This window comes from Crinia signifera, chromosome 6, assembly GCF_055691185.1.
Source record: "Crinia signifera chromosome 6, ASM5569118v1, whole genome shotgun sequence".
NCBI classification, from domain to species: Eukaryota; Metazoa; Chordata; class Amphibia; order Anura; family Myobatrachidae; genus Crinia; species Crinia signifera.
Genome location: NC_139222.1, coordinates 135,945,393 through 135,959,872, shown reverse-complemented (window position 1 = coordinate 135,959,872; position 14,480 = coordinate 135,945,393). Strand labels below are relative to the sequence as shown.

General features: G+C 41.0%; 1 protein-coding gene across 2 annotated transcripts in view; it reads right to left on the bottom strand.

The window, feature by feature from the left end:
• Positions 1-637: 637 nt before the first annotated feature.
• LOC146008233 (vasoactive intestinal polypeptide receptor 1-like) overlaps positions 638-14,480 on the bottom strand; it is a 134,919-nt gene continuing 121,076 nt past the window's right edge. For both annotated transcript variants that reach the window (XM_083147308.1, XM_083147309.1), the window contains one exon: positions 638-1,143. In XM_083147308.1, coding sequence (XP_083003434.1) covers positions 1,051-1,143 — 93 coding nt within the window. In that variant the 3' untranslated portion in view covers positions 638-1,050. The remainder of the gene's footprint in view (positions 1,144-14,480) is intronic.

Sequence of the window (14,480 nt, the reverse complement as noted above, 5' to 3'; positions counted from 1 at the left end):
AAATTTCCCCCTGTATGTCTTGTGCAAATAAAAATAGAAGTTCAGTCGGAATCATGCACTGTTGGCTAAAAAATAAAGCACTCGCATGCAGGCACTGTGCTGCCATATTTTGGGTTGCAGTGGCTGCGTGTGTGTGTGTAGTCACCACGGGCCACCCCGAGATTGGTCCGGACAAACCTGTGTTATCTGGACCGCTCCCCTGCAATGCCTCGTTGCCATCCCATCACATCCACCTGCTGGCCCTTAGACTCTGGTTGCATTTTCCATAATGCAACATCAGTTTAAGGGCTTGTGCATACGCACATTAGCAAAAATTGCCTAATAGTGATTCTTGCTAATCACGGGGGTTACTGAATAAGCACTTATGATCAATTTAATATTAGAATCCACAATGATCATACAGATGGAGCAACATTCTGTTAACCTGATGGCATAATAATGATAATGTGCCAATGCACTGCTTCCATCTAGCCATGCTGCATTCACATATATTCCATTAGTGGGTGGAACTAATGGATGGTGTATTATGGTTTTCTCTCTGAAAATGTAGCGCAGGATGATATCATGATATAATAAAACACAGGTAATGTCCTCTAAGTGATGTTTCTATTGTAAACCTTAATGATTGTTTTAATTGTTTTACACAATTTTTTATTATTTTTTGTGCATCATTTCTGTTTATAATGACTTAAAATAGCACATATTACATAGCTAAAACATACACTGTACATGAATTGTGCAGAGAGTGGACATAGAAAGTCCCTCAATAGATGTCTAGTTAACATTACAGAAATAACAGAAGCAGGCATGCCATGCAATACAATCTTTATGTCTTTTTCAAAAATAGGATTCACCTGACCACACTGCCTTTCTCCAAAGGCTGAAGGTCTTTGCTTGTGCCTATGATATTATGCTTTAGGAAATGCTCATAAATGTTTTTTTTTTTCTTCCGACCAGATGGCTGCTAGAGATACAGGTGGACATTTGCAGACATTTTCATAGTCATGTTGTAGAGCCACCTAAATATTTTGGTTGGATGGATCTAGCAAATCACGCAGTGAAGTCCTGTGTTACCAGATTGAAGACATTACTCTCCAATGACCTTTGCCACTTGCCCCAGTGCCGCTGGATCTCTGCCTGTACCTGTAATTATTATTAGTTAAAAATATATTAGTTACATGTATATCAACAAAAACATTCATTTTAAAACCAAAAACTAGGACACCTCAGTGACTTAATTTACAGTTACAGTCTTAAAAAATTACCCCAAGCTCTCGCGGGTGTTATGTTGGGTAAACACCAGGATGACCCGCTCACGATGCACGATGTGAGTGGGTCTTCGGTGTTTCTTCTGACCCACCTTCCTAAAATTCATAAACACCTCACTTCCCCACCAGATCGTCCTATCATTTCCGGTGTCCACTCACTCACTTCCAACCTCTCACAGTTTGTTTATTCTTATTTACAGCCACGTGTTCCCACCCTCAGATCACACATCCAGGACTCTACTCACTTTCTCAACCTAATTAAAAACATCGAGTGGAAGGATTCGTACCACTTCCTAACGCTCGATGTTGAGAGTCTTTACTCCAATATACCCCATGAGTTGGGGATTAAAACCATCTCTAAAAGATTATGGGATGATGCTGACCTGACGGTGGAATTGCGCCACTTTCTCATTAACTCAATTCTTTTCATACTCAAACACAACTATTTTCTTTTTCAGGACACTTTTTACTTACAGGTGATGGGGACGGCCATGGGGACCAGATTCGTGCCAAGCTATGCCAACCTCTACATGGGGGAGGTTGAGGACCAACTCATTTGGGGGTCCTCGTTTGGTGCGAATCTGGTCCTCTATGGCCGTTATATAGATGATTTGTTCTTTATTTGGGATGGGGATGTCACTTCTATCACTTCCTTTGTTTCTCACTTGAATTCTAATTCCTTTAATCTCAGATTTACTTGTGACTATAACCCCCACACTATCAATTTCCTGGACATCTCCCTTAATAGTGTTAATGGCCATATTCAAACTAAGAATTACCAGAAACCCATTAACACCAATTCCTATTTAAATTTTAAAAGCGCACACTACCCACCTTGGGTGAAAAACATCCCCGAGGGGCAAATGTTGCGTCTCAGGTGCAATTGTTCTGAGCTGGACACATTTGATCAACAGGCAAAGGAACTTATGACCGCATTCCAGGGATGCGGTTATCCTATTCAATTAACTCAGGAAGCATATAGGTCCAGTAGAGAGACAGACAGGGACACCCTCCTATGCAATAAAGTAGCATCAAATAAATCCACTGCCATTAGGGATGACTGTATCTCCTTTATTTCCACCTTTAATAGGGATTATCCAGGATATACAAAAAATTATTAAGAAGAACCACTTTATTTTAAAACAGGACCCTTTACTTAGAGAAGTGTTGCCGGCTCAACCATCTTTTATTTTTCGTAAGAATAAATCTTTAAAAAATCTTTTAGCCCCTAGTTACGTTAAAAACCCACAAGAACCGGCTAGTACTCTGCCCTCGACATCAGGATGGCACCCAATGAAACCGGTGGGCTGCTATAAATGTGGTGGAAATCAATGCATCACATGTAACTTTATCACCAATAAATCTTTGTCGATTAGTACATCTATGGAGAATATCAAGATCCGAGGGTTCATTAATTGCAATACATCCTTTACCATATATCTCCTGACTTGCACCTGTGATTTAAAATATGTTGGCCGTACTACACGACCATTGAGGACTAGATTCCTCGAGCATCGCCGTAATATTTTAAAGGGCTCCCTGCAACATAGTGTATCGTGACATTTTTTTGAACAGCATAACAGTGACCCCAAACATTTAAAACTTACCAGTCTTGAACATATACCCCCAACTAAAAGGGGTGGCAATAGATTTCGCACCTTGTGTAGACAAGAAATCTTTTGGACTTTTAAGTTGGACTGTCTGCTCCCAAGGGGTTTAAATGAAGCAATGGAATTAAACATAGTGCTTTGAATTCTCTCGTCTTGGGCTATGGCTTTATTATGATTGTATATGTGACATAAGATATATGGTGTAATTGCATAGTATTGGACTCTACAATATCACACAAAACAAAACAAAACAAACAAACAAATATATATATATATATTTTTTTTTTTCACCTGTCAGCACAATGTGATTGATGAACTATATCTATTTGTCAATACTTATATTTTATGTATTTCTGTTATATTTGCCAATTTAATATAATAAATGGCTTTACACTTTTTGTAATAATAATATGAATATATATGGTTGATACACCCCTTGTGAGGAGCACTATATCTATGGGACACCCTAACTGTCGATTATGCGATACCTCATGTTTAGGTTTGTTTGATATGCATGTACATCAACACACCGTCCTTATAAATATAAATATATGGTAAATCGTGAACTACATATTCATTAAACAGTCCCAATTCCCCTCCCCTCACTTCCCTTCCCTTTAAAAGTGTAATAAGCTCTTGATGTATATATGCACCTCTCCCTAAATTGACTATTATTATTATTAATATTATAACTTTTTTTCTAGTAACATGTTCACTATTATCACCATCGTTAAATCATGTTGTGCTTGAGTTTCAGATAAAACTCCGGTAATTCTTTGTTATGCATCGGATCATGTCATGCTTAAGATACAGCTGGAACACATATGCGTTCCGGGATTTCCAATGATAGTCACGTGACGGTCACATGACCGCTTCTGTTATTACGTATAGTCTCTCTCCACCCCTTGACCATTCTAAGCAGCACTACTTTATTGCACTATCGCGCCCAATACTATTCAACCTGTTTCACTTCCAGGTTGAAAGCGGAAGTATTTTTCCCGCTTACTTGGAACGCATTTGCGTTCCACCTGTTCTATGCCACAATAAACATAATATATCTTCAAAACATGCGATTTAGTTTCATCTCTGTTATATCAAGTAGTTCATTTACATCACCTGAATGGTTCCCTAATAATGGGGCAGATGTATCATAGCAGCGCGATAAGCACCGCTATAATACTTCCTGCTTCGCCTCAATAGCGAGGCAAAGCAGGAAGGGACATCGACAAGATGTATTAACATCTTGTCTGCCGAAGCGGGGGTGCGTTAACTCCCCCCTCCGGCGATGTCCCTTTCTGGAGATAGCGCATCAGTTAATACTGATGCGCTATCTCCTGTCCCCCGCCGGCCGCACTGGGCATGCACGGGATCTCGCTGTTCACGCGAGATCCCCAGCGCAGCCCAGACCTAACAGCAGGGACAGCGCTGTCCCTGCTGTTTAGATAGGGCTTCGCCAGCCTGATGCTGGCGAAGCCAAAGCAGGCTTCGTGCGGAACGGTCAGCGATGCTGACCGTTCATACATTCGGCCTGCTATCATTTTGATAGCAGCGCCGATATGGACAGGGGAGCATAGCGCCCCTGTCCATTACCGCATCCCGGCTCTATCATACATAAGGGAGAAGCGGTATCAGTGCACATAACGTGCGCTGATACCCTTCTCCCCCATAACGACGGATAATACATCTGCCCCAATATAACAACAGATTAATGGACTTATATCCAAAGATCAGAGATTAGTTTCTGATCACATGATCGGACATAACACACATATGTAAACGGCGCCCCTATACCAAACTTCTTTTCAGTTCTATTAAAATTTGTTTCTTTTATGAATTGTATGTATTGTTTTCATTTTTGCTTATGTCTGCCTCCTTGTTATAATGTATTTTATGATTATTACTGAACATCACACCAATGATTGGATCATCCATGTGTTAATGATTACCTCATTAGTTAGGGTATGAATACCTGACCCAGGTACACAGTTCAAACATTTTTTTGAACAGCATAACAGTGACCCCAAACATTTAAAACTTACCAGTCTTGAACATATACCCCCAACTAAAAGGGGTGGCAATAGATTTCGCACCTTGTGTAGACAAGAAATCTTGGTACTCTTTACCTAGAACGGCGCCCACGATTGAAATCGCGGGCATCGCGGGTAAAATCGCGGTAATCGCGGGCATCGCGGGTAAATCGCGGGTAAATCGCGGGTACATCAAAATCGGGTACCCGCGATTACCGCGATTTTCCCATAGAGAACAATGTTAAAAAGCCTGATTGACCGCGATTTTAGCGTTAAATGCCTCAATGCCCGCGATTTTCCCATAGGAATCAATGTTAAATGGGCTACAGAGCCCAAATAGCCCCAATTAACCCTTAAATGTCCCCCCAATTTTTGTACGCCACCCCACGATCCACGCCAACCCGAAGCGTGGCGAGCGCAGCGAGCCCGCGAGGGGCGGCGGTACGCGTCCTACGACCTTTTCATTCCCCTACTATCCACGTCGGCGTGGAGTTGAGAATAGAATAGTGTGGCGAGCGCAGCGAGCCACCGAGCCCGAAGCGTGGCGAGCGCAGCGAGCCCCGCGAGGGGACGCGGATACCTTCACAGGTAAGCGCGTCCCCTCGCGGGCTTCACAGGTGTCCGCGTGGCCACGGACACCTGTGAAGCCCGCAAGGGGACGCGCTTAACTGTGAAGGTATCCGCGTCCCCTCGCGGGGCTCGCTGCGCTCGCCACGCTTCGGGCTCGGTGGCTCGCTGCGCTCGCCACACTATTCTATTCTCACACCACGCCGACGTGGATAGTAGGGCATGAAAAGGTCGGAGGACGCGTACCGCCGCCCCTCGCGGGCTCGCTGCGCTCGCCACGCTTCGGGTTGGCGTTGATCGTGGGGTGGCGTTAAAAATTTGGGGGGACATTTAAGGGTTAATGGGCTCTGTAGCCCATTTAACATTGATTCCTATGGCCAAATCGGGTGGATTGAGGCATTTAACACTAAAATCGGGTCCATCGCGCCTTTTAACATTGCTTCCTATGGGAAATCGGGAGCATCGCGTCGCGGGCATCGCGGGTACGTTTATGGCCGGCCGCGACGCGACCGACGCGATTTTTCAGGTTTAACATGGTTTTCAATGGGAAAATCGCGGGCATCGCGTCGGTCGCGTCGCGGGCAGGCATAAATGTACCCGCGATGCCCGCGACGGGCGCCGTTCTAGGTAAAGAGTACCGAAATCTTTTGGACTTTTAAGTTGGACTGTTTGCTCCCAAGGGGTTTAAATGAAGCAATGGAATTAAACATTGTGCTTTGAATTCTCTCGTCTTGGGCTATGGCTTTATTATGATTGTATATGTGACATAAGATATATGGTGTAATTGCATAGTATTGGACTCTACAATATCACACAAAACAAAACAAACAAACAAATATATATATATATATATATATATATTTTTTTTTTTTTTTTCACCTGTCAGCACAATGTGATTGATGAACTATATCTATTTGTCAATACTTATATTTTATGTATTTCTGTTATATTTGCCAATTTAATATAATAAATGGCTTTACACTTTTTGTAATAATAATATGAATATATATGGTTGATACACCCCTTGTGAGGAGCACTATATCTATGGGACACCCTAACTGTCGATTATGCGATACCTCATGTTTAGGTTTGTTTGATATGCATGTACATCAACACACCGTCCTTATAAATATAAATATATGGTAAATCGTGAACTACATATTCATTAAACAGTCCCAATTCCCCTCCCCTCACTTCCCTTCCCTTTAAAAGTGTAATAAGCTCTTGATGTATATATGCACCTCTCCCTAAATTGACTATTATTATTATTAATATTATAACTTTTTTTCTAGTAACATGTTCACTATTATCACCATCGTTAAATCATGTTGTGCTTGAGTTTCAGATAAAACTCTGGTAATTCTTTGTTATGCATCGGATCATGTCATGCTTAAGATACAGCTGGAACACATATGCGTTCCGGGATTTCCAATGATAGTCACGTGACGGTCACATGACCGCTTCTGTTATTACGTATAGTCTCTCTCCACCCCTTGACCATTCTAAGCAGCACTACTTTATTGCACTATCGCGCCCAATACTATTCAACCTGTTTCACTTCCAGGTTGAAAGCGGAAGTATTTTTCCCGCTTACTTGGAACGCATTTGCGTTCCACCTGTTCTATGCCACAATAAACATAATATATCTTCAAAACATGCGATTTAGTTTCATCTCTGTTATATCAAGTAGTTCATTTATATCACCTGAATGGTTCCCTAATAATGGGGCAGATGTATCATAGCAGCGCGATAAGCGCCGCTATAATACTTCCTGCTTCGCCTCAATAGCGAGGCAAAGCAGGAAGGGACATCGACAAGATGTATTAACATCTTGTCTGCCGAAGCGGGGGTGCGTTAACTCCCCCCTCCGGCGATGTCTCTTTCTGGAGATAGCGCATCAGTTAATACTGATGCGCTATCTCCTGTCCCCCGCCGGCCACACTGGGCATGCACGGGATCTCGCTGTTCACGCGAGATCCCCAGCGCAGCCCAGACCTAACAGCAGGGACAGCGCTGTCCCTGCTGTTTAGATAGGGCTTCGCCAGCCTGATGCTGGCGAAGCCAAAGCAGGCTTCGTGCGGAACGGTCAGCGATGCTGACCGTTCATACATTCGGCCTGCTATCATTTTGATAGCAGCGCCGATATGGACAGGGGAGCATAGCGCCCCTGTCCATTACCGCATCCCGGCTCTATCATACATAAGGAAGAAGCGGTATCAGTGCACATAACGTGCGCTGATACCCTTCTCCCCCATAACGACGGATAATACATCTGCCCCAATATAACAACAGATTAATGGACTTATATCCAAAGATCAGAGATTAGTTTCTGATCACATGATCGGACATAACACACATATGTAAACGGCGCCCCTATACCAAACTTCTTTTCAGTTCTATTAAAATTTGTTTCTTTTATGAATTGTATGTATTGTTTTCATTTTTGCTTATGTCTGCCTCCTTGTTATAATGTATTTTATGATTATTACTGAACATCACACCAATGATTGGATCATCCATGTGTTAATGATTACCTCATTAGTTAGGGTATGAATACCTGACCCAGGTACACAGTTCAAACACCTTTGAAAAAGCTGCAGGTTGCAGCGAAACACGTTAGAAGCCTTTCCAGCCCCTGAAATTATACTGTGGATCATTTGTGGATTTATTCATGTGGACAGACACTTCTGCTATCACCATTTAAGAGACACCACCTTTGGCGGACACCACACACCAGCTTTCCGGGTGTTTTTCAACATTCTATTCATCACCTGTGTCAGTGATTCAACTCAGAGCGTGCGGAAGCCACCTTTCTCTCGTCAACCCACTGCTGCTATCATTGGCAGACACCGCTCCAAATATCCCTCAGGTGACGTAAGCAAAACACCCCATGAGAGGACTTCTTCATCTAGTGAGCGGAAGCCTACATTTCATCTATAGCAGCAATTAAAACAGTGTCTCCCTAACTGTGAGGACATCATTGACCTACACATGAGAGAAAGGAAATTGGATTCATGATGTGGTAATGTGCACTCACCCTGATCTTTTAAAGTGATTACCTGTATTATCCCATCTGCTTTAATCCACACGTCCATAGTGGCTTGGAAATTCATTGGATCAATTGCTTTTAACATTTTATGAATTGTACTTTTTATATCTGTAAAACCCGGGTATTTATCCATATTAGTAAAGGTTTGTTATTATGACTCTAATCATTTGGTGTTGTGTTATTAATAGCGCTGCTCTACTTGCCTTGAGCTTGTTTGTTTTTTCGGTACTTGTCTAGTTTCACGGCGCCAGCATGGCGCCGTGCTACTTCCGGGTTCTACGCTCACCACAAACTATGTTAAAAAAAGTAACTTAACTCCATGCCAACATGGATAGTTCATACCTCCACTATCCATGTTGGCATGGAGTTGATTTTAAATAGCGTGGCGAGCATAGCGAGCCACCGACCCGCAGCGTGGGCGAGCGAAGCTACACAAGTACCGTTTTTTTCATATATTTTTAGTTGGGACTGACTATCCCCACATTTGAGCAGCTGCTTCTTCCTTTAGAACCTCAGCCAACATCAAAGCGCCTGAATATTCCTAGTGAATTTTTCCTTTGTACTCCATTTCAAAGGCCATCCCCTTCACTGCGACGCAGTTACTTCAATGGCTGCTAGAGGCTTACCATTACAGCCTGTATTGCAAGCTGGGCATTGTTCATCCTCTTGCACTTTCTTTAGACATTATTGGAGGCCTTCCGGTACTCAAAGAAAAGCTTTCCTTAGAGCAACCATCAGGTGTGTGGTAGTCTACCCACCAGCTGTTGCTAGGTGGCACGCTTCCCGACGAACAAACACTAGTTTGCAGGAATCTAAGATCTGCAAACTCTCTTTGTTCTAGGGAATAGGATTGCCACCTAGCAACAGCTCCAACCCAACCCACCCATTACCTTGCCAGGTCTGTTGTTTGTACTCTCTAAGGTTCAGTTATATACCTAACTTATCCTTTGATTCAAGGCACTCCGAAGGTCTAGAAGGAGCAACAGGTGCAGCCACCTAAAGATCAGAAATTAATTATTTCCTCTTCTTCCTCAGTTTATAACATTTGTACAAAAACAGAGATATAGAGGTATCACCACGCCAACCAGGCTGCTGCAAATCAACACACCCCTGGGATACCAACCCCAATTCAACATACAACCAAAAATACAAAAGGGGGTGTGTAGTGATGCGCTGTCAGTAAACAAGGTGGATTTTCTTCCTCCTTCCTTGGGCAATCGTGATTCCAAGGATGTGGGCTCGAAAAAATACACAAAGACAGAGAAGACGAATGAATAAAGTTATCCAATCTTCAATGGCTGTTTAGATGTTATTCTTCTGCTTTACTGACCTGTGTGACAGGCCCTATGAGCCCGTAAAGGTATCTTTAGCTATACACCAGACACTCCCTTTCCCATGAAGTGTGTGCTCACCTTTTGGCAAAGCCCTATGTGCATACAAAGGGTTTCTTTATCTCCTGAGACGTCTGGATGCTCCGAAAAATCCACTCCAGGACAGTTTCCAAAAATACAGAAGTTTATTCCAGAGTTCATCCAAGACAAGATACAACAAGAAAATACAATAAAAAATGAGAGTTTCCCAGATGCCAGAAACCTCCAATCCTTAAGCCGACATCCAATTGCCCAGGTACAAAAATGGATGGGGTACCCCAAAGGATGGTAAGGGGGTGAAAGGCAGGAAGGCTAACAGGCACTTGAAAAAAAACTCCTCCACAGCACCGACGCGTTTCCGACCAGATTGGTCCTTTTTCAAGGTGTGGAGTCTATACCATAGGACCAGGTATTTATACCTGTCCATCCACTATATTGATAGTGGTGATTACTAAAACAAGAGCCGGATTACTCCGGAACATGCACTAAAAGCATAAGAATTATACACAATTTTTCTAACAAATATGTCCCTATACATATAAGATATCCTTACAGAGAGAAGAAAAAGAATATATACACACAAAAGAAAACAATATATATCTTTTCATTGGTCAGAATTATAAGATAGTCCAAGTCCGCGTTTTGTTTATAACTTTAGGCACTGTTTGGCGCCAAACGCGGTGATCGTACGTATCCCGCCGTGTACTTCCTGGTCCCCCGGCCGGAAACGGAAGTGACGTGCGCTTCCTGTGATCGTGGAACGCAACGTAGCGTTTCACAGAGCCGCTTCCTGGATGTTGAACCGCACCAATGGAGCGCATCTTAGGTAGCGATATCGGGGCCAGTTTATCTCTTCATATCATGATAGATATGCGGCGGTAACGTTCTCCATTTCCGTACATGTAACAAAATATACAAATGTTAGGAACAAATACAAACGGACTTAAAATATATTATATATACATATGAGGTATTAAATAATCATCTTTAAAGTGACAGTGCATATCAAAGGCTATGACGGGCATTGCATGGATTATAAACTATTTCATAACCTATAGTCCTCAATAAAGTGACAATGCATATGTATAGAAAAATATAAAAGTAAAAAAGTTAAAAAATATATAAAAATAAGAAAATTATTTTTTTTAAAAAGGTGATAATACCAATACATCAATAAAAAGCTAAAATTTATAAAAAGCATTTCAATTCAAAGTCCATGTTGAGGCCAGAGGGTGACAAGGTTTTTAACGTATAGATGGTTTGCATTTCCGTTCTTGCCAACCTCTGGTCACAATCATTGACTCTCCAATGTGACTTTACCATCTTAATGCCACAAAAGGATACCAGATGTTTTATATCACATTGGTGGACTTTTTTAAAATGATCTGATACGTTGTTGGACTCAAGGCCTTTCTTTATGTTTCTACCGTGCTCAGCCCATCGCACTTTTAAGGCTCTTGAAGTCCTACCAACGTATTGTTTGTCACAATCACATTATAATAAGTAGATGCAGTTTTTGCTGTCACACGTAATAAAATGATCAATCGGATATGCTTTTTTAGTGTGTAAGGATTTGTAATCTTGCTTTTTATAAATTTTAGCTTTTTATTGATGTATTGGTATTATCACCTTTTTAAAAAAACAATTTTCTTATTTTTATATATTTTTTAACTTTTTTACTTTTATATTTTTCTATACATATGCATTGTCACTTTATTGAGGACTATAGGTTATGAAATAGTTTATAATCCATGCAATGCCCGTCATAGCCTTTGATATGCACTGTCACTTTAAAGATGATTATTTAATACCTCATATGTATATATAATATATTTTAAGTCCATTTGTATTTGTTCCTAACATTTGTATATTTTGTTACATGTACGGAAATGGAGAACGTTACCGCCGCATATCTATCATGATATGAAGAGATAAACTGGCCCCGATATCGCTACCTAAGATGCGCTCCATTGGTGCGGTTCAACATCCAGGAAGCGGCTCTGTGAAACGCTACGTTGCGTTCCACGATCACAGGAAGCGCACGTCACTTCCGTTTCCGGCCGGGGGACCAGGAAGTACACGGCGGGATACGTACGATCACCGCGTTTGGCGCCAAACAGTGCCTAAAGTTATAAACAAAACGCGGACTTGGACTATCTTATAATTCTGACCAATGAAAAGATATATATTGTTTTCTTTTGTGTGTATATATTCTTTTTCTTCTCTCTGTACGGATATCTTATATGTATAGGGACATATTTGTTAGAAAAATTGTGTATAATTCTTATGCTTTTAGTGCATGTTCCGGAGTAATCCAGCTCTTGTTTTAGTAATCACCACTATCAATATAGTGGATGGACAGGTATAAATACCTGGTCCTATGGTATAGACTCCACACCTTGAAAAAGGACCAATCTGGTCCGAAACGCGTCGGTGCTGTGGAGGAGTTTTTTTCAAGTGCCTGTTAGCCTTCCTGCCTTTCACCCCCTTACCATCCTTTGGGGTAACCCCATCCATTTTTGTACCCGGGCAATTGGATGTCGGCTTAAGGATTGGAGGTTTCTGGCATCTGGGAAACTCTCATTTTTTATTGTATTTTCTTGTTGTATCTTGTCTTGGATGAACTCTGGAATAAACTTCTGTATTTTTGGAAACTGTCCTGGAGTGGATTTTTCGGAGCATCCAGACGTCTCAGGAGATAAAGAAACCCTTTGTATGCACATAGGGCTTTGCCAAAAGGTGAGCACACACTTCATGGGAAAGGGAGTGTCTGGTGTATAGCTAAAGATACCTTTACGGGCTCATAGGGCCTGTCACACAGGTCAGTAAAGAAGAAGAATAACATCTAAACAGCCATTGAAGATTAGATAACTTTATTCATTCGTCTTCTCTGTCTTTGTGTATTTTTTCGAGTCCACATCCTTGGAATCACGGTTGCCCAAGGAAGGAGGAAGAAAATCCACCTTGTTTACTGACAGCGCATCACTACACACCCCCTTTTGTATTTTTGGTTGTATGTTGAATTGGGGTTGGTATCCCAGGGGTGTGTTGATTTGCAGCAGCCAGGTTGGCGCGGTGATACCTCTATATCTCTGTTTTTGTACAATTGTCTATACCAATTATAGAGGTTACCTGCAGCCAAAAAATGTTTGCCCATAGGGGTCGCAGAAATGTTTTAGCCAAAGATATTTTTGGTAATGATGATCATTGTGAAATGGTAGATGATAATCTTGAAGAAGCAATGTTCAAATTGGAAAAAGCACTGCTGAAGGAGGGACGTCTATGGTGGCAGATTGTCTCCCTGGAGAAATACAGCTCAGAGAAAATTATCCCAAGGGGTTTGAGGATAGATAAGACACCCTCCTTCAGCAGTGAATCTTTGGAATTTAAGTCAGAATGGTATAAAATTCTAGATGCTTGCTCATTTAAACTAATGGAATTGATAATTAAATGTAAAAATGAAGAACTTAAGAAAAATGAGGAAGTAGTGACGGTTTACAAAACTCTAGTTGATCCACACTCAAAAACAAAAGAATTCAAAGAATGTGAGGACAACATCACCCATAAAATAGAAAAAAATGAAAAGGAACTAAGACTTAAAAAGAAAAAGAAGTATTTGAGAGATAAAGAGGATTATAGGACAGGTTCTCAATATGAATACAAAAATAAAAATAAATTAACAATAGAGACAGAAATCAACTCAGTCCTACCAAAACGCACACCAAGGAAAAATCATAGGATTAACAACAGACCACAATGGAGGGATCGCCAAGATTTTGATATTGGCGACAAAAGATCTCATTTCAAACGCATTAAAACTAATTATGGCCATACAAACAGCAATAATAAAAAAAACATTTATCCAAAGAAATGAAAGGATTTGGGATAAACAAATAAGAAGAGATAATAAAATAAGAGATGAGTACAGTACCACCAAAAAGTGGAGACAGGACATAGCTGATAATCATAATGTTAATTGGAGGACACAAAATAGATTCGAAACCCTGAGGAGAAATGTTGAGAACAATCATTTTTTAGACCAGGAAGACCATCAGTTAACGATACACTAAAATCCCCCATAACATGCAAAAAAAGAGGGAAAAGAGGTGCAGGTCGATCAGATGAATCTAAAAATACTAAAAGATTAAAAAGACATCAAAAAACAAAAAAATCTGTTCCTGTTAACATCCAGGAAACAGAACAAAATGATGAGAGTAAAAATAAGATCTTTAATCTTAGTAAATACCAACCCAACCCTGATGAAATTAAAGTTTTAGAACGAGGCTTAAAGTTTGCACCCTCCAATAAAACTAATGAATTTGAAGTCTATATTGACCTACAAAAATTCATCAGGAAACTAACTCTGAAACGCTTTTTCGAAGAAAGTGGACAAACTGAAGGGATAAACACAGAACCCACTCAATTTTCAGTTTTTAAGAAAAAATCCACCTTTTTCCCGAAACATAAAAAAGGCTGTTTTATTGAAACCTTTGAACGTCTAGTATGTAATGACTTAGAAAAAATGACGTTTAAACCAGATCGAAATATGAACCTCACTAAAAATGAACGTGAAGCCATCAAAAGTCTGC